General features: G+C 55.3%; 9 protein-coding genes across 9 annotated transcripts; 3 read left to right on the forward strand and 6 right to left on the reverse strand.

The window, feature by feature from the left end:
* Window positions 1–5: 5 nt before the first annotated feature.
* J3D65DRAFT_640332 (uncharacterized protein) lies at window positions 6–348 on the forward strand (the record flags this gene model as incomplete). Its single annotated transcript, XM_066801779.1, is given in 2 exon segments — window positions 6–76; window positions 91–348. Coding segments are annotated over 2 exon segments (297 nt in total), but the record flags the coding sequence as incomplete, so codon positions are not given.
* Window positions 349–771: 423 nt separating this feature from the next.
* J3D65DRAFT_640334 (uncharacterized protein) lies at window positions 772–2,006 on the forward strand. The gene has a single exon (XM_066801780.1). The coding sequence runs from the start codon at window positions 1,271–1,273 to the stop codon at window positions 1,727–1,729; it is 459 nt and encodes a 152-aa protein (XP_066650384.1). The 5' UTR covers window positions 772–1,270; the 3' UTR covers window positions 1,730–2,006.
* A 753-nt stretch (window positions 2,007–2,759) lies between these two features.
* Window positions 2,760–3,359, forward strand: J3D65DRAFT_531964 (uncharacterized protein; the record flags this gene model as incomplete). The annotated part of the gene is made up of 1 exon (XM_066796678.1): window positions 2,760–3,359. A coding segment is annotated over one exon (600 nt), but the record flags the coding sequence as incomplete, so codon positions are not given.
* A 667-nt stretch (window positions 3,360–4,026) lies between these two features.
* On the reverse strand, window positions 4,027–8,688 carry J3D65DRAFT_662478 (uncharacterized protein). The gene is made up of 4 exons (XM_066802633.1): window positions 8,303–8,688; window positions 6,152–8,254; window positions 5,734–6,093; window positions 4,027–5,685 (listed from the first exon to the last, which is right to left on the reverse strand). Exons 1-4 carry the CDS (start codon window positions 8,546–8,548, stop codon window positions 4,138–4,140), a joined length of 4,257 nt encoding a protein of 1,418 aa, XP_066650386.1. The 5' UTR covers window positions 8,549–8,688; the 3' UTR covers window positions 4,027–4,137.
* A 942-nt stretch (window positions 8,689–9,630) lies between these two features.
* J3D65DRAFT_147439 (uncharacterized protein) lies at window positions 9,631–10,451 on the reverse strand. The gene has a single exon (XM_066794055.1). The coding sequence runs from the start codon at window positions 10,354–10,356 to the stop codon at window positions 9,739–9,741; it is 618 nt and encodes a 205-aa protein (XP_066650387.1). The 5' UTR covers window positions 10,357–10,451; the 3' UTR covers window positions 9,631–9,738.
* J3D65DRAFT_640340 (fungal-specific transcription factor domain-containing protein) lies at window positions 10,165–13,217 on the reverse strand. Its single transcript, XM_066801781.1, has 5 exons — window positions 12,859–13,217; window positions 11,915–12,807; window positions 11,695–11,867; window positions 11,344–11,648; window positions 10,165–11,285 (listed from the first exon to the last, which is right to left on the reverse strand). The coding sequence occupies exons 1-5, from the start codon at window positions 12,878–12,880 to the stop codon at window positions 10,393–10,395; spliced, it is 2,286 nt and encodes a 761-aa protein (XP_066650388.1). The 5' UTR covers window positions 12,881–13,217; the 3' UTR covers window positions 10,165–10,392.
* A 23-nt stretch (window positions 13,218–13,240) lies between these two features.
* J3D65DRAFT_147250 (Alpha/Beta hydrolase protein) lies at window positions 13,241–16,132 on the reverse strand. The gene is made up of 2 exons (XM_066794054.1): window positions 14,881–16,132; window positions 13,241–14,830 (listed from the first exon to the last, which is right to left on the reverse strand). Exons 1-2 carry the CDS (start codon window positions 15,698–15,700, stop codon window positions 13,602–13,604), a joined length of 2,049 nt encoding a protein of 682 aa, XP_066650389.1. The 5' UTR covers window positions 15,701–16,132; the 3' UTR covers window positions 13,241–13,601.
* A 767-nt stretch (window positions 16,133–16,899) lies between these two features.
* J3D65DRAFT_671937 (kinase-like domain-containing protein) lies at window positions 16,900–18,503 on the reverse strand (the record flags this gene model as incomplete). Its single annotated transcript, XM_066803432.1, has 4 exons — window positions 16,900–16,927; window positions 16,978–17,352; window positions 17,397–17,650; window positions 17,700–18,503. The coding sequence occupies 4 exons, from the start codon at window positions 18,501–18,503 to the stop codon at window positions 16,900–16,902; spliced, it is 1,461 nt and encodes a 486-aa protein (XP_066650390.1).
* Window positions 18,504–18,763: 260 nt separating this feature from the next.
* J3D65DRAFT_640351 (uncharacterized protein) lies at window positions 18,764–19,459 on the reverse strand. Its single transcript, XM_066801782.1, has one exon. The coding sequence runs from the start codon at window positions 19,248–19,250 to the stop codon at window positions 18,774–18,776; it is 477 nt and encodes a 158-aa protein (XP_066650391.1). The 5' UTR covers window positions 19,251–19,459; the 3' UTR covers window positions 18,764–18,773.
* Window positions 19,460–19,501: the final 42 nt, after the last annotated feature.

The following is a 19,501-nucleotide window of genomic DNA, read 5'->3' on the forward strand; positions in this document are numbered from 1 at the left end:
GGAACCACTTTTCCCTCGACAGCTTGCGAGAGTTGTTCCAGTACCGTCCAGATACCACGAGTGACACGCACGCCACCTTGAATGCAAGCAATGCAAGCCTGACGGACGGCAACGTATCAAAGCACCGGCGATGCTTTATGGCGACACGAGTACATGGAACCACTTTTCCCTCGACAGCTTGCGAGAGTTGTTCCAGTACCGTCCAGATACCACGAGTGACACGCACGCCACCTTAAATGCAAGCGATGCAAGCCTGACGGACGGCAGCATATCAAAGCACCATCGACCGCGATGCCCTCGACGAGTTCGATCCTGACGGCAACATCACGAACAACATTGTCCACTCCGTCGGCCCGCCTTTCTAAAACGCCAAGAAGACGCACCGCCGTCATCCAAGACGAGCCCGACGGCCGGCTCCTGCAGACTCTCTTCCGGCATGATAGGTCTATCAGAGGAACGCCACCATGTTGTGCGGCCCAACGTTTCCGTGTAGAGGCCATGGCGGGCCAGATTGGCATCCCCAGTCTGTTCGTTTCATTTTCTTCCGGGGAGATGCATCGGCAGTCGTTTGCGCGCCTCTTTCCTGACTATAGCGAGTGGAATGGAAGATCATTAGTGGAGTGGATGAACATGTCCGCTGTGAATGCCTCTCGTATACGCACATGTCACTGTCTTCTTCGTCTTCCGCTTCAATGCCCTCTTGACCCACGTCCTCAAGAGTGCTGCATGCGACGATTTGGTGGCGAGTCGAGTGGCAGCCCCGCGGAGGCCCTCACATTAACGGCTTCCTCTACCTACCGAATGCTCCATCCCCCAATGGCGAAGTGCAAGAATCCTTGCGTCACTGGAGCGACGTCCTCTCTGCAATTAACCCAGACCCCGCGAAACAAGACGGCTCGGCGACCAGCGCCATTCAGTCGAGACCCGCCGAAAAGAACACGGTCCGATGGTTGGCAGACGTGATCAACCGCTGCAAGAGACACGAATGCGGCCTGAACTGTCAGCCGAGCGCCGTCACCATGTGCCATCACAGCTTTCCCAAGCCAATACATGACCATCCCGAATTCATCGAGGTCGGCGGGCAGTCTCGCTTCAACCCTCCACGCAACGACCCCGAAACCAACGCCTACAACAGGACGAGTGCCATGAATGGCTGGCCAATTCGGACCTGCAGCCATGTGCAGATGACCACTCCGCGCCGCGTTTCGTCGGCGCGTGCTGTACCAAGGCCCAACCGATATCGAGGCAATTCATCGAGACAGAATCCCTCATGGGCGATGTCGCTGGCAGGCAGGGTGAGGGTTCCATTGCCCGGCTCCTGGGCAAGATGTCTGGTGGTAGGGATGTCTCTGATCAGGAGGTATGCCACTCCCTACTGAACGTCCAACTCTTTGACTCGTCGAGGGAGATCATCCTGTTGGACCGTCGCGTTCCCGAAATACATGGGCGTGGTCCATCTTCCCTCTTCCGGTGCTACATGTGCAGCGAAACCAGCGTGCCAGGCCTCCGGGATGCCACCTTGTTGCAAGTCGCTAGGGACTGGTTCACCGAGGGCGCCAGCTCTGGGCGGACCAGTCTCGTCCGAAGGCTGTCGCGCGTCGTGACCTACCTCCCGCAGCACTCGTCGGACCTGACCAGTCCAGAATACGAGCACTTTTGTAGGGTCGGGATGACGCAACATCGTCCCTTCTCCGCTGTCGAGGATCTCCTATTCATCGCTTACACCTAGACGGCATACCCTTCTTACCGGGAGACCATGCTGGTATGGGACCGCATCAGGACCTGGTCGCTCGAACACGACCTCTTGCAGCACACTCCGAATAACGATATCCGCCCCGAGGCCTGGGAGGACTTTGCCGCACAGTTCCCTGGTCGGCTCGATGACGAGTCCTACCTCGGCAGTCGTCCCATGGACACCGACTGCGACTGGCAGGCGCACGTCGGCGGTGGCAAAGTGCCTCAGGCGGATTGGTACGACGACGTCAAGAAACGCTGTCCTGAAGTGCATGGCGGCGTCGACACCTTTGGGTACGAGCATCTGAATGTGGAGCATCGAAAGGTCTTCAATGCGATCGCTCACTGTCTGTCGGAGCCGTCTGGGCCGCTCCTGGCAGAGATTGATGGCGCGGCTGAGGTCGAAAAGTCAGTCCTGCTTCGCGTCTTGCGCGAGTAACTCACCACCGCCGTGGGGGATGGTTCGGTCGTCATCTGTGCCGTCACGGGCGTTGCGGTGGTCGAGATACAGGGCCAGACCCTCCACTCGCACTGGATATTCGCGTGTTCCTCGTGCATCCAGACGGGGCCCTCGAGCCTGAACCCCTCCCCGTCCGCCAGTCGGGGTTCGCCGACTACGTGTTCCTTTTTCGTCGATGAGAAGTCGGCGATGTCCCTCGAGTAGGTAGCTCCACTCGATGGACAAGAGGTTGCCTCTCGCCAAGAACCTCGATGTTTGGTTTGGTGGTCTCAGCCTGCTCCTCATTGGCGACTTTGGTCAGCTTCTTCCCCTTGGCGCATGTCCTCTCTGCATCGGCAACCCTCGACGCGACGCGGAATGTCTCGACAGAATGGCTTACGAGCAGTTTGTCGTCCAAGTCCAGTTAACTCAACCCATGCGGCAATAGGGTCCTACCCAAGAAGCCTTTCGGCGTGCTCTACGCAGACTGCGTGACGACAACCTGATAAGGGAGGACTTTAACACGCTCGCCTCCCGCGTCGCCCTACAGCCGACAACGTTCGACGTTGTCCGGCTATACGGCTAAAAGAGCGCTGTTAATGCATTCAATGAGATGCTCATGAGGCGCTGCAATCAGCCAGTCATCACGATCCATGCCACCCAACGCGCCCGGGATCCACTGGCCGCCAGTGCGAGCTTCGACCAAGCCGGTCGCTTGAACCGGAAGCTCCCATCGTGCATCGGAGCTCGGGACATGGTCCTCCAAAACATCTGGGTATACAGTTCCTTGGGCTCCGTGCAAGACATTCGCTGGGCTGACGACACGGTCGACCTGTTCAACACCATGCCTTCCGTCGTGTTGGTGGCTCTTGACAAATACAACGTTGATGGCTACAACCCTGGCGACTACGATCTCTCATTTTTCGACCTTGATCCAGAGGGTAAACCGGTGGTTCCAATCTTCCCAGCAGTCCATACCTTCATGTTTGGAGGTGCCAGGTGTTCGCGAACTCAGTTTCCATTGACCACCGCAAACACCATTACCATCCACAAGACCTGGTCGATTTCGGTCGATCTTGTCGTCGTCAATTTTGACCATCGGGGATCCACACCTGTGTTGTCTTACGTGGCAGTGTTGCGCGTCCGGTCGCTCCAAGGGCTCATCGTTGAGGAACCCATCGACTACGAGATTTCTCGCAGTCTTGCTCCTCCTCCGACGGCGGCCTTGCGGGATGCAGATGATTGGAGGCGGTCGCAGTTGCTGGCGTGGTTTCTGTTGCTTTTTGTTGCATATTCAAAGCTTCTTCCTGGCAAGGCAAATGGGTCGTTCTCAAACACAGCTACCTTTAGCCAAATATCAGCCCTGCGATCCTGTACAGTTCCCAAAGTGGAATCGTGCTTCCCTGACTCTGAACTGCCATGCGACGATTGTGCTACCTCCTGTGTTCCTGGAAAGCACCTCGACAGAATCGAACCGAATTTTGTCGGTGAGAGCAACAATTGCAAACAACGTGCTGTTCAAGAGTTGATTTGGAGAGTACCTTTGAGTCAGACTGACGCTAAACCAAGAACCCTAGAGGGACGGAGCGCGGTTCAGCCAGGGTCTCGAATGAGCTTCATGTGCGTTGAGCTGGACGGGTTCGTTCCGAGAGGTTTGGCTGATATGTATCTGTGGACTGTTCATGCGCACTTAACCAACACACGTTGAAAATGAGGATAGAGCAAACTGGCTTCAGGGCTGGTTCTCTCCAGCGAAATCAAGCTCAATTTTAAGGATTGAATTTAGGGAGTCCGATTTCATCACGACAGGCCATTAATTGGTAGATCTAGGTTCGAGGCGAACAAAGTCGAATCGGTGAAATTTTCAGCTATCCATGGTCACTTTTTTACGATCTGCCAATCTGGCTGTGCCCTCACACAAAGCAAACCCTGCAAACCCGTCAAGAAGCAAGCCACCTGTTCAGCTATTGCTGGCCAGCTTTGAGACCCTCCAAAACTCTTGTCCTCCACTTTACAACGTCTTGGACCCCCTCTCGCAGCTGTTTGGCATTCTCTTTGCTCCACTTTGGTATGAGAAGGAACGCATGATCTTTGCTGCATTCGCTCCATCCAAAGCGCCCTTCTTGAATCTTGTTGCGACAGGGCTCGTCAAAATCGCTGTCAATGCAGTCCTTGCACCTAAAGAGGTCCTCTTGAAGACATTTGGTCCACAGTGTGCCGCAATTGCCGTTGCAGCGCCTAGCAGTGCCATGTTCGTTTCTCCCCCATTGATGAGTACCTTCGGTGTCAAGGTCGTATCCGAAAGCCAAAGTCCAAGCAATTCTGGCATCCTCATCTCTGTCGAGACGAGTCAGTATCTGCGCAAGGATTCTGTACCCAAGCCAATCGTTGGAATCGACGTCGTCTGATAAGAGGCGTGTCGCAAGGTTGATCTTCTCACTCAATTCCCTCACAGCGAGATCTTCTCGTCCCACAGTGTGATGAAAACGTGCAAGCAGAAGATCTGGCGTTCCATCGAACCCAAGGCTTTCTAGAATTGAATGAAAGTAAATCTTTCGGTCGTCTTCGGATATGCACCCTTGCTTGCTCTGCCGGGCTCGTTGGATATATGTTGCTCCAAGTTGTTCTCTCGCCTGCCCTTCGATTTCTGCATCGCTACCCAGTCGTCCAAGCAATCGGGCCAGTCTGCTTCTTCGCCCTTTTCTTTGACAGATTTGCTTCCACACTTGTAAAGGCTCTTCGCAATTTTGCTTCGAGTTCGACCACGTCAAAAGCAACGCATAGCAAAACCAAAGTCTGGAAGGTCCACTCTTCGGTTGAGCATGACGGTGGAATTTGTTGTCGTCATCCTGGAGTGCTTTTTGGCAGGTCGCAATAAACTCAAAGCTCCGACATTGGGATGCCGCAAACGCGACAGCATGAGCAAGTTCTGTGTCTCGGTTGTTACGGAATAGTTCCACAAGATCTTTGAGTTGAAGAGCTTGCAATGCTTGAATCATATCCTCGTATCGTTGGGTTGCGTGCATCCAGAGAAGCATCTTACAAATGGCGTCAAAGTCCTGGGGAAATTGCTCCAAAAGCTTCTGGCAGATCTTTATGGCTTCCGCAGTCTCACCGGCTTCCCAGTGGACGTCTTTCATCGTGTCTAGGATCGAATGCCATGCCTCCAACTCGTCTCGATTGTCGCCTGGTGGATCGTAGTATCGGTCGAACAGCGACCGGAGCATCCTGAGCGTGGTCTTCGCATCAGCATTTTCAGCATGGTCAACATAGAACTTGGCGACTTGGCTAGCGGTAACCAAGGGAGGATTGCTCGAAAAGACAACGTCAAATTTTTCTTTGGCTTCATGATGAAGTCCGAATCGAGCAAACGTCATCCCCATCCGAAGGCTGTGTAGACGATTTGGTTCTGAAATGCCCAATCGTTCTTTCGCCCATGTTTCAGCGCCCTCGATGTCCATGATCGACGGCGAGGATACATCGAGACTGTTCGCTCTTTCGATCATTTTGTTCTGGATTGGTCAGTACTCAAAAATGGTGGTAAAGTTCTTGAGCCGTACATGTTTCAGGAAGCTGAGTATCCATTGACAAGTGTCTTTGACGTTCCATTGCGTCGACGTCTCATCTTGAAGCCACCCTTTTGCTGCGACGACGGAGGCTTCTCTGAGGAGCTCTTCCTCCGTCAAAGGACTTTCAAAATAGTCTTGCGTGCTGCTGTGCCTCCTGACAACTGGATCGGTGAACCATTGGGCAATTTTCTGCTGGCAGCCTTCAGAGTACCAAGACCCACGCATGTCGCCAATCCAGTCGGGCTTGAGCCACGACTCAACAACTCGGCGGTCACTGAAAAACTGGTGTAGAAGCGGCATAGCCTTTGCCAATGCCGAAGCCTGAGAGTCTGACAGCATGTCGGCCTCTAGCTGAGAAAGGTGCCAAGAGAGACTTTTGGCGCACTTTGTATTTCTGTCGATTGCATACCGATTTTAGGCACGTAGTGATGATTTTGATGTGTCCGTCGATTGGATGGAAGTCGATGTCGTTTTGCGTTGTATCACCCTTTTCTTTGAAGAATTCATTGAAGCCAAATCTTTGATAGAGATCATCGCCGCAGACGTTGGCTAGAAGTCTTTTAACAAGCGCTATCTCCGAAGGATGAATTTCTTGGTGAACTTTGCCGAATCCGCTGGTTCTCCTGGGAAAGTGGTGGATGGAAGACTCTTCGTTCATATTGAACTTTTTCCTGTAGTATCCTTCAGCTCTTGATGAGACGTGACTACCTCGAAGGTCCAGCAAGCCGTTGAACTTTTCGGTGATGTAATTTTGGAGAGATTTGACGGGCCGCTGACCGCCACGATTCAAGACAAGAATATCCTCGATTTGCCCCAAAGTCGGCCAGAATCTGCTCGGCAGGACAAGCCATGGAAGGATGTTATTGAGGTCTTGAATTTCTTCGCCACTCAAAGACTTATTCAGATGGTTAATTTGGAACTCGACGAGAGCGTTGGCACCTCCTTTTTTCAGTTTTCCAGCAAGGTCTGTCAGCCTCGCATCGGCCCAGATGCTGTCCCCCACTTCTCCAAGAAGGACAGTGATGAAATCGTAGTTCGTGACTCCGGAAAGTAGTTCGAGAATCGTCCCTGACGGATCTTCGGTAGCCTCTGACTCCTCGCGAACTTGGTCAGGTCTTTCGCCTGCTGATTTCATTCTGTCTTCCAGGATTGATCTGACAAATAGTTTGACATCTTGACGAGTCTCTTTCGTCCGTGATAAGTCAATCGTTTCTCCCAAACCTGAAGCGTCATCGAGACTTGTGGAGGTTCCGCTCAGCAATACGCGTATTTGGCCTTTGTCGGGTGATTCATCTCCGAGACATGAGAGGAGAGCTTTGAGTTTCTTTGCAGTGCACTCTCTAGAGCGATCAATCCCGTCAAGTACAAGGAAGAAGTTTGAGTGTTTGTAACCAGTCAGTAGTTCTAAAAGGGTTTCCCATGAAAATGAGGCGCCCTTGGTCTCACATCTTGTTGCGACAAAATTGAGATAGCCAATGTTGTTTTTATCGGACTTGACGAGCTGCCAAATCAGGGCAGCAAACGCGGAATCGATCGAAGGTCCTTCCTTTTCGTCGCTTCTCTTCTCTCCAAAGTGATAGTAAGCCACAGCTTTCGGGATTTCTGAGGTTGCTGGTTGCTCGTCCGAACTGGCTGAGGCCTCACTCTGTTTGCTTTGTTCGATCTGCTTGTAGAGCTCCCGAATGACGCGGTGACAAAGGAAAGTCTTTCCGTGCTTTTCGGGTCCTTCCAGCTTCATGATTGAACAGCCATTAGAAGAGCTAAGATCTGTCCATTTCTTGAAAAGTTGGTGGTCCACGATCCAATCTCCCATCCCTTGTATATATTTTTCGCCAATGCTCTTATCAGCAGCCTTCCAGGGCTTGTAATGGTCGTTGATGTTGAGACGCTTCCTGATTAATTCACAACGTTTTGAGAGGTCGTCATCCTCGCTTTGCTTTCCTACGATGCCCTCGATAGTCATGGTCCGACTGAGTCCATCGCTTTGCACTGCTTGGTAATACTCATTTGTGAGCTGCTCGATGCGGGTGAGCTCGGCGCCAATCTTGTCTTCGCCCAGGCAGAACTCCAGAAACAGGTTGGCTTTGTCCCTCTTGCGGAAAGTCGGGAGAGGTTTCTCCGGAGGTTTTTGCTTGTCCTTGGAGCAGTGGTGACTAAGGCGACGGAGAAAGTGCTTCTGTTTGTCCTGCTCCTCCTCCGATACTTCCTTGTCATGGGGAGGTTTGTCCCCGGTGCTCGTGACACCATCGCTACTCTCTGCTTTCTTTGAGTATCTGATGATGAAGCCGCAGATTTTGACGTATGAACAGAGCCGCTGGCAGTCGTTCGCCTTCAGGTGGGCTTTGTAGACGTTTCCTTTCAACTCGTCTTCCTCGCGGCGGCACAGTTCTTCGAAGAACGAGCGAACCTTTTCTTCAAGACTATGCAATTCTTGGATAAGGTTGTAATATTTTGCGCCCGCCTTGGCAAAATGATTCGCGATCGTAGCAATGATTGCAGCTGGCGGGAAAGCCTTTTGCTCGTTAGTATGCGGATGGTTGGGCCAGGCTAATCAACGTACTAAAGCAACTGCTTGTCCGGCGAAGTTGAAAGCATCGGGTGCTGCAGAGAAGAATGCTTTCCCATAGGTGGAGGAAGCCGTTTTTGATTGCGGGGTCTTATTGGCTTTGAAGTTTTCGATTTCCTGTTCGATTCCTTTGCGAAATTCTTCCTCGTTGCCATTTCTTGCAACTTTGCAGTACTCATCAATTGCCGTAGACCAAATGCTCTTGTAGTCCATATTCTCATCCGGCGGCTTTGAACCCATGACTGACGGACTTGAACCAACAATCCCCTTCAAACGGAGTACCACAAGTCGTCCTTGGAGGCCCTGAGATAAGAAAGGCGGGCGGAGCGGCAGTCGAAGGGTCGGCGGACAGCTTGGCCACCAGCTCGAGTCCGAAGGAAAAAGCGATGGAGAGAGAATCGGCACTACACAAGCGTTTTGGAAAGGGAAAAATCTCGCGTGCTTTTGGCAACCTGGTGCTGTCCCCACCACCCCACTCACCAAGATCTTTTGCGAGATTTCGTCCGATCTTCGTTTGGACAGTGCTTCTTCCGGCCCGCACCTCTTCAACGCGAATTCCAATGGTTGCTCAGAAGTGGTATTCCGGCAATCGACACCAGCGCCGCCACAGAGAATTCAGCCACCCAAGACATTGAATGGACTGCTGGCGTGAACGTTGAACAACTCTTCCAGCCATCATAGCTCTCTGAGCGCAGCCTCGAGCTCGCACACGACATGCTCTTCATTGCTCCTTGGGGCAAGAAAACTGGGTCCGGACCGGAGCGACGCTCCGTCCAATGATCTGAAGAGAAGCAAACCCCATCACAAAAGGCCCACATCCAGATATGGACCACCAACGTGATAGCCCCAGCTGAAAAATGCTCGCAACAGCCCACTTCAGGCGTGGGAAACATGACTCTGTCGAGCTGGTAGAACGCGACTGAAAGCGTCCCATCTGGTTTCGTTCGCGGTGACGTCCTCTCTTGCACGTTTGCTGGACGCGTGTTACCACGCGCTGCGGCTGCGGCACTCTTGGTCCCACCGTAGCTCTTGCAAACGCAAGCTTGTCTTTGCCGTCCAGGACAAGAAGGAAAAATGGACTCAAGAACGGACTCAGCTCCGTCTACTCCTCGAGCGATCTGACGAAGGAAAAAAACGGAGACCCACCACGGAGGGTCCACCTCGACCACCAGCGCCCTGCTCACCTGTTGTGGCGACTGCAGCAGCGAGTACATACCGACGCCCCGGAGGACTTCTCGTCCTGTTCTGCTTGTTGGTCCACGGCGCGAGACGAGGACGAGAATCCATCATGAAGGACCCACCGCCCGCCAAAAACCGAGCCAACGTGGCAGCCGCAGCCGCAGCCGCACCAGCGACGCTCTCAACGCCGACCACCACACAGGCGAGGGAAACACACTCATCAAATCTGCCAGGAAGCCGCGACAGCCTTCTCATCCCCTCTCCCCTCCCCTCTTTCTCTCATCCCGCAGTCCACACTCAACGAGGCAGGCAGGCGGTGCTTCGGTTCGGCCCACGGCCCGGCTCGCGCGGCGTGCGCGGATCGACCATCTTCCCGAAGCGGAGTGGAGGAGTGGAGGGTAGTAAACGGAAGTGTCGGCGGGCCAGCTGGACCCTGAATTGGACACAACGAGCGACTCTCCATCCACGGATTGTCCGGCTCCTGCCGACGCACCGGCGACTTGCGTGCTCGACACTGTTGCGATGCTGGCCGGTCTGCGGGGGAAAGGACGAGAAGAAGGAGATGTTGGTTGGAGAAGAGAGAAAGAGAAAGGAGAAGAGAACCGAGGAGGAAAGTAATGAAAGGACGTTGCGTTGATCCGGAGCGTGGGTTGTAGACGAGAAGGCGAACGAGGATGAGGAGGAAGTAGAATAGGTACCAGAAAGCTGTCTGCATACATACAGTCGATGGACTCATGGCCGTGAGTCAGTAAGCCAGCCAGCCGTCCAATCAGTCCATGGGTCGTGGACCTCGCCGCCACAGCCACCGCAACTTCGCGTGCGCCCTTATGTACAGTACATACAAGATGATGGCATCCACGCGGCTCCATTTGTTCTTTCGTTCTTTCACCGACTCCACCCTCCTCTCATGCAAAGCCAAAGCCCGTCGCATTCCCCGTCGCATTCCCCGTCCCGTTCCCCATGACGCTGACAAAGCTCTCCAAGTCCAGGGTCGACAGGTCAAAGTTCCAGTCCATGAGCGGCCACGCCGAGTCCATGAACTGGCCGTTGCTGCTGTCGGTCAAGCCGGCCGGCGTGTTGGGGTCGACCATACCGAAGCCAGGGGAGATGTCGGTTTCGGACTGGACGGGGAGCTGCTGTTGCTGCTGCTGCTGCTGTTGCTGGTACTGCGGAGTCTGAGATGGTGGCGGCGGGTGTGTGGGGTCGATTGGGCTGCTCGTGCTCTGCAGCGTGCGGATTGCAGAGCCGTTGGTGCCGCCGCCACCGCCGTTGTAGGGCGCCACGCTGGCAGCGGGCGGCGGTGCGTCGTGCTGAAGGAGCGACTGGATGGAGTTGATGGGAGCGGCAAACGGCGGGCGCTGTTGCTGGTACATGCCGCGCAACTGCTCGACGCGAGTAGCCATGGTCTCTATGGCAGCAATGACGCTGATGATGGGTTCGCGGCGGATCATTTGCCGCAGCGCCGCAATGCCACGTCGGATGTAGCGGACGTGCCGGTTGGCGCCGTGTTGGTCGTGCAGCGCCGCCAGGATGAGGACGAAGCAGGCGCTTTCGACGAAGAAGATGTGGTTGTAGATGCCCTCGGTCTCCACGCCTCTCTGCGCGAAGATGGACTCGGCAAACATGATAATTTTTCGCGCAGGATCGACGCAGTGCTCGCAAGCTTCCAGCAGTGGCGGACTGTTGAAAGGTGTCTTTGCCTCTGGCTGCCCGCCATTTTCTGCGTCGGCTCGTCGCTTGAGTTCGACAAAGAGCAGTAGGAAGGGGCGGAACGCAAGAACTTGCGTGTAGTAGTGGACTAACGACGTTATCACTACCTGTCATTGGGTAGGAGAAGACAAGGCTAGTGGACTCACGATAGGACATGACAACCTGCTCAACAAATCTGCCCTGGTTGTCCACTACGAGATCACCGCCAATTGCGAACCTGAGATCTTCTTTCACCAACGTAGCAAACTGCTTTAGCGCGTGCCGTATGCCGTGAGCGGCCTTCAAATCTCTGCTGGGCGTGCTGTCGTGGTGGTTGTGCAAGTGTTGCACCATGCGTATAATCTCACACAGCCGGACGTACATGGCCATGAAGGATGGACGCTCCGCTTTGGCCAGGCCGACGTCTTCTTGAGAAAAGGAAGAGGGGCGACCCAGACACAGACAGATGATGCTGAAAATGTAAGCAACTCAATCCGGCAAGTTGGGGATCCATCTACCTTTCGTAGCAAAAGAGCGACCAACACGTCCTCTTGGCCTCGTTCGACTCGGACGTCGGGAGACGATTCGTAGGGGTCCTCCTGTGCATGCCCGACGCAAGCGCCTTTCTGATCGCTGCGCCGAGATACAAATACGAGGAGTTGGGGTTGCCGGTCATGAATTCGCAATGGGCGTAGATAAGTCAGCTAGATTCAGTTCCAATCAACACAGGAGACTTATCATGAGAAGGGCGATTTGAACCGCCCTCAAGTTGACAATGTGCGACATGGCTTCCGCCTCTGACCGGGCTTGAGAGAGAAGAGTCCGGCGCCAGTTGTCGTGCGTGGTCTGAGACGCGCCTATCGCCATGGCCACCACGACGATGGCCCTCTCGGCCGGGTCGATGGTGCCCTCATCAGCGGAGCCATACAGCCTCTCAAAATTCGTCCACAGCTGCTCGGCGGGAAGGACGGGGATGTGAAAGTGGGCAGTCTGGCAGTAGTTTTGCAAAAAGCTCCGTGCCAGATCCTGCCGCAGGAAGAGGGGATTCGAGTCACGTGGGCCGTTCAGACTGCCGAAGGCCAGGCCCTGGTACTTGAAGACGTCGATACCTTCGTTGCCATTCTGGACTTCGTCGACGTGAGCATTTCGGCGCGGGACAGACTCCTCCTGGGCGTTGAGGTGGGCGTGGATGTGCTGGAGGAAGGAAAAGTTGGAAGAGGAGCCGTAGTATAGCTGCAGGACGCACGAGGGCGAGTCGGCCGGGGCGTGGGTTGCCCGGATGCTGGAGAAGATGTGATAGCGCGGGGGGACGTCCGAGAAGGTGTTTGCGTCGGGGTCGCTCGAGGTGGTGCTGCTGCTCAACTCCTGCTCGCCATTCTGATCTGCGTCGTGGCTGACGCGACTCCGTTTGCGCGACGGCTGGTCGCCCTCGTCGCCAGCGGAACCAAGGGCTGGCGACAGATGGTCATCGGTCGTCGACGATCGGCCGGTTCTTCTCCGGATATAGGACCTGTATTCACAGGGAGTGTTGCGTTTGGAACAGATGTTGCAAGGATTGAGGCCGTTGCACTTTTGCTTGCGTCGTCGGCACTCCTCGCAGGCCTTGGGGATCTTGGGGCCACGGAGAGAGGCTGGCCTGAGTTAGACATGTAACAGTAAAAGGCCAAGGTGACGCAACGCACCTGCGGGGCTGGTGTTGTCCATGGCAGCACTGAGTCCAATGTTTTGGGGCGGATTTACGGAAGTACGGAATTAGCTTTGTCGACGTCTTGTGCACCTCCGAGCCAGCGCCAAGCCTTGGCCCATGGCTACTCTGCACGTGATCTGGACGATGTCTGTCCGTCGCGTTCGGGTCTGAAGTGAATGGGACGAGATATAATGCGACGCGATCGGGTGGCTGGTCTCCCAGGTCGTGGCGGCCGTGGAGCCGGCGGGGAGGATTGTTGTACTTGGGCCGCGCAGGATGAAACCACTGGAGCCTGTTAGACATTTCTCGTCCAACACGCTGGCCGTGTCGTCTATTCCTTTGAGCAGGCAAACGCTGGAGAGAAAAAAGTGCTGACTTCATTTCCCGCTTATAGCTGCCTTTTGGGAAGCTGTTCCTGAATTGAATGACCAGAGCCGCGTCCGATTATCTTCGGTAAATTGAACATCCAAATCGGAAAGCACATCAGAAAAGCCCTCGGCCGTTGGCCACCCTGCCCGCCGTTGCGCATAACGCCCAAGACTTCTCACGTCTTGTCGAACGAAAGGAACCAAACTACCAGATGCATCTACATGCCGATTTCCCACTCCAATGAAGCACTCATTCGCCTTTGGTCAATTCATCCAACGCCGTAACCAATGAAAACAAAAAGACTCCCAAAATGCTCTGCCCGCCCAGGGTATGATCGAAAGGCCAAAAAAAAAAGCTCACCCACGCGCCTTACCGCATCCCCCCCGCCGTTACCGCTCGATGTGCTAGCTCTTCAATCCTCCGCGCATACAACGTCATCAGGTGACACATTGGATCTCCAAACACGGCCCTCCGCAGCATGTCATCCTCGATTACACACGCCTCGACCTCGCCAACCGCGGAAGTGTACGGCTGCCCCAGTGATTGCTGCGACTGCGCCGATTTCTCCCTGAGCAAGATCAACCGCCCTGCGCAGCTCAGAGTCCCCGGCGGAACATCCCACAGCGGCTTTAGCGACGTCGATAGCGCCGGCGTCGACGACGACTTGCTGTGCTTCGGCTTTTTGAGGTTTGACGAGGAGAGACTGAGTTTGGACAGGGCTGCGAGATCCGAACAGCTGCCGTTGCTCAACGGTGCCGGCGTCGCCAATAGACGCAGCAAGTTTTTAATCACCTCCTTGTCCGCGCGGGACACGAGATCGCCTTCGTTGATGAAGCTGTAGAAGAGACTCTTGTGGTGCCTTTTCTGGTCCGAGGGCGGCTTCTTCAATGGGATCAGACTTATGGGCGGCGCTCCAAACGTGACGCAATGGACCCGCTTGAAGCAGTCATTCAGGCTGGTGAGTTCTGACTTGACGGTCATGGACATCATGTGCGTGTAGAGGAGCGCTGCGACTGCTCCGCCCGCGGAGTGACCAGTGATGAGAAGAGAGCAAGAAGCCCGGCGTGGGTTCTCTTGGAGGATGTGTCGCAACCGCGCGGCCACGGGCTTGACCATGTTCTTCGCCGTGTACAGAAAGCCCGAGTGTACGAGGTTGCCGGGATCGTCGAGGAAGCCTTCCGGCGAACTGGGCGCAGGTCTAAAGTTCACGGCCCAGTCCATGAAGCCGGCGCTGCCCCTGATGGCAAACACGACAGTGTTCATGTCGTCGAGAGGCACGCTTTTGATGACCATGGCCTTGGTTCCCCGTTTCCAATCCGGCTCCACGTGTGTCTCGCGCTCTCCACCGGTGGGTTTGTGGTAGACCTTTTCAGAGTACTGAGCTGCCAGACACAAGAGCGGGTACGTTTCGACAAAGACCTTGAAAGGCGGCAGGTGAGGCGGAAGTCGGGAATTCGCATAGTGCCAGACCTTGCTGAACCGATTTTGTTTACTTGCAGTCTCGGACACGTTTTGACCGCTGCCTCCCACTGTGATGACCTGCTGGTTGAAATGCTCTTGGCTTCCCGAATGGGCATGCTGGGGATGCTCGTAGATTACTGAAACTGTCAGAACAAATCCACAGAGGGTTTCATGCAGGAGTACCCACCCATTTCATCATGGTTCCCGCTAAACACCTCCTCGTCAATTGAATTGATGACCGAGTCAAGCTTGGAAGAGATCAAATCGCACAGCGCCAGCGTGTGGCAGATGTACTCGTTAGTCTTGGAACAGCATTGGTACGTGATGCTTTCGCCGAGGTTCGTCACTGAACTGGTCGCCCAATTTTGTTTCTGCTTGAGGCCTTGATTGAGGTTGGCGACGGACTGCGTTGCCGCGTTCTTCTTTTGCTTGTAGGCTTGGTTGAGGTTACTGATGGATTGGGAGCCGAAGCGGCGGCTCGGCTTCTTTTCCAACCCTGTAGGAGGAGTATACGGCGGCGCAGCATACAAGATCGTGGGAGGTGGCGGGGATGGTGTTGGTGGAGGAGCCTGCCATGATGCGCTGTATACTTGATTGTTGCCGCCCCAAGAATCAGGTTGATGTTGATATTGGCTAGTCTGGTAGGGCTCAGTGGGAGGTGGAATCCACGCCGGACTTGAATGAGCATGATACATGGGTGGCGGAGAAGATGCCGGAGGTGGTCCCAGCTGGTGGATCGTCGGCGCTGGAGTAGGCGGCGATATCTCGATTTCTGGGGGATTAAAGGAAACATCATGGTCGACCTTTGAATCCTGGAGCGGAACATGATGGTGGGCGATATTTTGAGCCGGGAGCGGTTGAGAGTGCCCATGGCCTGCATGCTGCGAGGTTTGTGGTCGTTGTGGGGTTGGTGGACGATGTGTATGCTTCTCCTGTTGGGGCCATCCTGGCGCATGCGCTGGTTGTTTGGGCTGCTTGTGCCTGGAGTTGAAGAAGAGGATGGTCATGACGGCGGTTCTTCGCTGCGCCTCTGGCCAGGCTCCATGCAAGCTTGGTCTTGACCTCGAAAGGCTCAAACTCTCGGCGGCGTGCAGAGAAGAGATGTCGAAGAGATGCGAACGCTCCGTTAGCCGACTTCAAGCCTCGCACAGCCCCGGTTGGCTTCGACGCGGCATCCAGCGATGACGACAGCGGTGGCCAATAACGTCTGGTAGGAGGGGTGAGGGTGTTGAGGGTTGGCAACAGGCGTGCTTGAGTCTGTTTGCAAGGTTGAGGAAGAAGGAAGGCGACGTCCGACGTCTTGCAGCCTGCCTCTCCTGATGTTTGCTCAGCCACCCGCCTTTTCGCCCCCAGGCGACAGTCCGTGACCATGGCATTGCTAAAAACATCACCACCTCTCCACCACTCACAGTCCTTCGCTCTTTTCTCGCAAGACTTGTGTACCAATTTTCGCATCAACAACACCCGCCTGTTGCGACGTGGAATCGACGTTGTTCCTGAATCACGCCGCCACTTTCAAGAACCACCCACCGACTTCAGCCATCACGCCATGAATTGACAAGCTGCTCGACAGTTGGACTTTGGACGAGTCGGACGTCATTCGCACATCTTGGCTTTGGCAAGAAGAGTTCACGAGCCGCAGCGCCACATGCGCCTCTGCAGCCTTTACTGCGGAGAAAGCTCATTTCCCGAAGCGGCTCCACGAAATCATCAGCCGGGCATGCAGCATTTTTCAACTTTTTAATGTCAAACTAACACTGTGCCGGCTCGCCTGCTTCAGTCCGTCGACTTCTGCCGCCCCAATCGCGGTCCTCCTTGCACCCTTCATATTCCTTTACCAACCCTCAGACCGTTCCCCAACCAGTATCCTGGTCACCACCATGACACATATCTCCATCCGAGGATCAAGCCCGCGCCCGAGAAGAGACAGAGTGAGAGAGAGATAGAGAGAGAATGAGAGAAAGGTGTGGCCCAGCCAAGCTCCAAGAGCCATCCCCAAAGACAAAATCCAGAACGTAACGATGCTTCCGAGAACCTCCCATCATCTGCTACACAATGGGCACAAAGCTCGCGTTGCTGTCTTGTAGGCCATGGTCCTGGTGACGACAGGCTGGTTGACCATCTTCGCCGGAGCTTCCGTCGTGAAGCCTGCACGGTGATGGCGCCTGGCCTGGTACCTCGCATCCGTCACGCACCATCATGTTTTTCAAAACTCGCCAAACAGGTGTCCGTGTCTATCAAACGTTTAGTCTTGTATCAAAATTCAGGAAACGTGGTGTCGTACGGGTCATCGCCGGCTTGCCCGTACGCCTCCGTCTCCTCCGGGTACTTGTCGAATTGGCTCGCGTCTCCAGCACCCGCCCTGACAGGCGGCACGTACGGCGCGTCAATGTCCTTCTTCGCTAGGCGTTCCCATGTGACTTCGGCGAACCACGGATGTTGCATGACGTCCTTGGAGCCGCCGTGCAGGTTGCCCAATCGCTTGGTCAGGTCGGGTGTGATGAGCTTTTGCAAGAGGTCTTGTGCGTCGGGATGTACGTAGGGCGGGTACTTGACGCGACCCTTGAGGATGTTTTCGTAAATCTTCATTGGCGAACCGCTGTCCCAGAATGGCGTGAATCCGCAGAGCATTTCAAAGATCAAAATTCCGAGCGACCACCTGTACGTGTTAGGCCCATCTCTCACATGCAAAGACAAACATACCAATCTACCGACTTGTTGTATCCTTTGGACGCCACGACCTCGGGTGCGAGGTAGTCTGGTGTTCCACAAAGCGTCCACGTTATATCCGGCACTTCCTTTGCGAAGCCGAAGTCGGTAATCTTGAGGTGGCCGTGTCGGTCGAGGAGCAGGTTTTCGGGTTTGAGATCGCGGTAGATGATGTTGAGCGAGTGGAGGTAGTCGAGCGCCAGCGTCACCTCGGCGGCGTAAAACTTGGCCACGGGATTGGGGAAGCGCTTCGATGCGGGTCAGCATAGCGGCGGGAGTAGGGTAAAAGGGTCATACCTGGGACTTGCGCAGCAAGCTAAACAGCTCGCCACCCTCGACAAAGTCCATGACCATGTATAGATTTTTCGAGTCCTGAAAGGTGCCCCATAGTGTGATCAAAAAGGGGTGCTTGACCTTTTGTAGCATCTTGCGCTCGTCGTTGGTGTGCTCGACCTGCTTCATCTTGACGACCTGGGCCTTTTTGAGGACCTTGATTGCGTAGAAGCGCTGGTTGTGTTTTGACTGGACGAGATGGACCCTGCCGAAGCTGCCCGTGCCCAGGGTCCTCTGGATGGTGAAGTCGCCCAACGAGTATTTGCCCTTTGTGGTCCGGACCTGGGATTGTTGCTGGCCGCTGGGCGTCACGGCCTGGCCGTTTTGAGCCATTGCCTTTGCCTGCGCGTCATTGGCAAAGTTTGATTGCGATGCGTCGGCATTGTTGGACGGGTTGATGAGGTTCTGTATGCTCGGCAGGTTGTGCGTCTGTTGGGGTTGCGGGTGGTAAGGCTGGGGGGAGGATGCGCTGGGTTGCGGGTGGCCGAACTGCTGAGGATAGGGTGACGAGTTCATAGGTTCGGCGGCGCGCGAGGACTGGATGAGCGAGTCCTGGGGGTTGTGTGATGACGACGAGGGCTGCGACGAGGGTTGGGTCGGCTGGGCGGAGGACGGGTCGGAGGCGGAGTTGGAGGGGACGGTAGGGGTGACGGGTGTCGTCGAGGTGTCCTTTTCCTTGACGGGCGACGAGGGCGAGTCGATGTTGAGGTCGCGGGAACCAGACGAGTCCTTCGTCCGCTTCTTCTTCAGAAATCCCAAGGACGGCATAGAAGCGGTCAATTGCAGGGAGTGAGGCAATCTACCCTGGCCGGCGTGAGCTCTGCCCTGGGGAGGTGCCGCGACAACCCAAGTTCCTGCAGGGTGGATCTGGCCGTCGATCCTGGACGCGTTCGGAACAGAGGCCTTGCGGGGAGTGGAAACGGGGGGTAAGGAGGAGAGCAGAGCTGGGCGCAGGTCGAGTCGAGCAAAAGGGAGCAATGGATGCAAGGCGTACAAGAGTGCGAGAGGCGAGCGAGTGAGGGGGGGGGAGACAGAGAGTCAAAGGGCCAAGGACAAGGAGGGGAGGAGGGGGAGAGGTAGGTAGCGAGGATTATTGGGGTCCTGGTCAGGACGGCCAACGGAAGTGCTGGGCTGGCGGGCGGACGCGATGACGATCAGTCTTCGGTCCGTTGAAGAGACAGTGCGTGAGGTGAGGTTTGAGACGAGTGATGGACGACTGGACCCAGGCCAGGGAGGAGAGGGTGGGTGGGTAGGCGGTGCAGTGGGTAGGGTAGGAGTAGGCGTAGGCGTAGGAGCAGGACGAGCGCTAGAGCGGTGACAGCCAGCGACAGGGCCTTGACGAGAGGGAACAAATGATGCTTGGTGGTGAGGTGGTCGTGGTGGAGCTGGTGTGGTGGACGACTGGACCTGGAGGCACGGCGTCCCGATTCGGCAGGCAGGTGAGAAATGAGGACAGGACGACAACGGAAGGCCGAGGCATTCAATGAGGGAACAAGTCAAGATGGATGTCGACATGCAGAAAACACCACGCTACCGTCGATAGCCAGCCTTTAGCTTGGGATTCAAGGGACGATCGGCGCCGTCAACCCGCAGCGCCCGCTTTGGTCGCCCGTCCGTCTGGCTGTAAGGTAAGGTAGTGTCTTGCTTCAGCTCTACATCATCGTCCTCGGGGCCTCGATGCCATGTCTTTTTCTTCTTCATCTTCGTCTCCCCTCCCATCAACACCACGCCCGGCCAGACACCCGCCGCATCTCCTCCTCTGCCGC

This window comes from Phyllosticta citribraziliensis (genome assembly GCF_038025025.1).
Source record: "Phyllosticta citribraziliensis strain CPC 17464 chromosome Unknown J3D65scaffold_14, whole genome shotgun sequence".
NCBI classification, from domain to species: Eukaryota; Fungi; Ascomycota; class Dothideomycetes; order Botryosphaeriales; family Phyllostictaceae; genus Phyllosticta; species Phyllosticta citribraziliensis.

What these genes read in the sequence shown, in the direction of transcription:
- J3D65DRAFT_640334 (XM_066801780.1), top strand. Translation starts at nt 1,271, where the DNA reads ATGGGCGATGTCGCTGGCAGGCAGGGTGAGGGTTCCATTGCCCGGCTC.
- J3D65DRAFT_662478 (XM_066802633.1), bottom strand. Translation starts at nt 8,548, where the DNA reads ATGGGTTCAAAGCCGCCGGATGAGAATATGGACTACAAGAGCATTTGG. An exon ending in CCGGACAAGCAGTTGCTTTA is followed by an intron (nt 8,255 to 8,302) that starts GTACGTTGATTA and finishes AACGAGCAAAAG; the next exon opens with GCTTTCCCGCCAGCTGCAAT. An exon ending in TACTCAGCTTCCTGAAACAT is followed by an intron (nt 5,686 to 5,733) that starts GTACGGCTCAAG and finishes TGACCAATCCAG; the next exon opens with AACAAAATGATCGAAAGAGC.
- J3D65DRAFT_147439 (XM_066794055.1), bottom strand. Translation starts at nt 10,356, where the DNA reads ATGGAGCCGCGTGGATGCCATCATCTTGTATGTACTGTACATAAGGGC.
- J3D65DRAFT_640340 (XM_066801781.1), bottom strand. Translation starts at nt 12,880, where the DNA reads ATGGACAACACCAGCCCCGCAG. An exon ending in TTCAAATCGCCCTTCTCATG is followed by an intron (nt 11,868 to 11,914) that starts ATAAGTCTCCTG and finishes TGACTTATCTAC; the next exon opens with GCCCATTGCGAATTCATGAC. An exon ending in GCAGGTTGTCATGTCCTATC is followed by an intron (nt 11,286 to 11,343) that starts GTGAGTCCACTA and finishes TAACGTCGTTAG; the next exon opens with TCCACTACTACACGCAAGTT.
- J3D65DRAFT_147250 (XM_066794054.1), bottom strand. Translation starts at nt 15,700, where the DNA reads ATGACCATCCTCTTCTTCAACTCCAGGCACAAGCAGCCCAAACAACCA. An exon ending in CGGGAACCATGATGAAATGG is followed by an intron (nt 14,831 to 14,880) that starts GTGGGTACTCCT and finishes TGACAGTTTCAG; the next exon opens with TAATCTACGAGCATCCCCAG.
- J3D65DRAFT_640351 (XM_066801782.1), bottom strand. Translation starts at nt 19,250, where the DNA reads ATGTCGACATCCATCTTGACTTGTTCCCTCATTGAATGCCTCGGCCTT.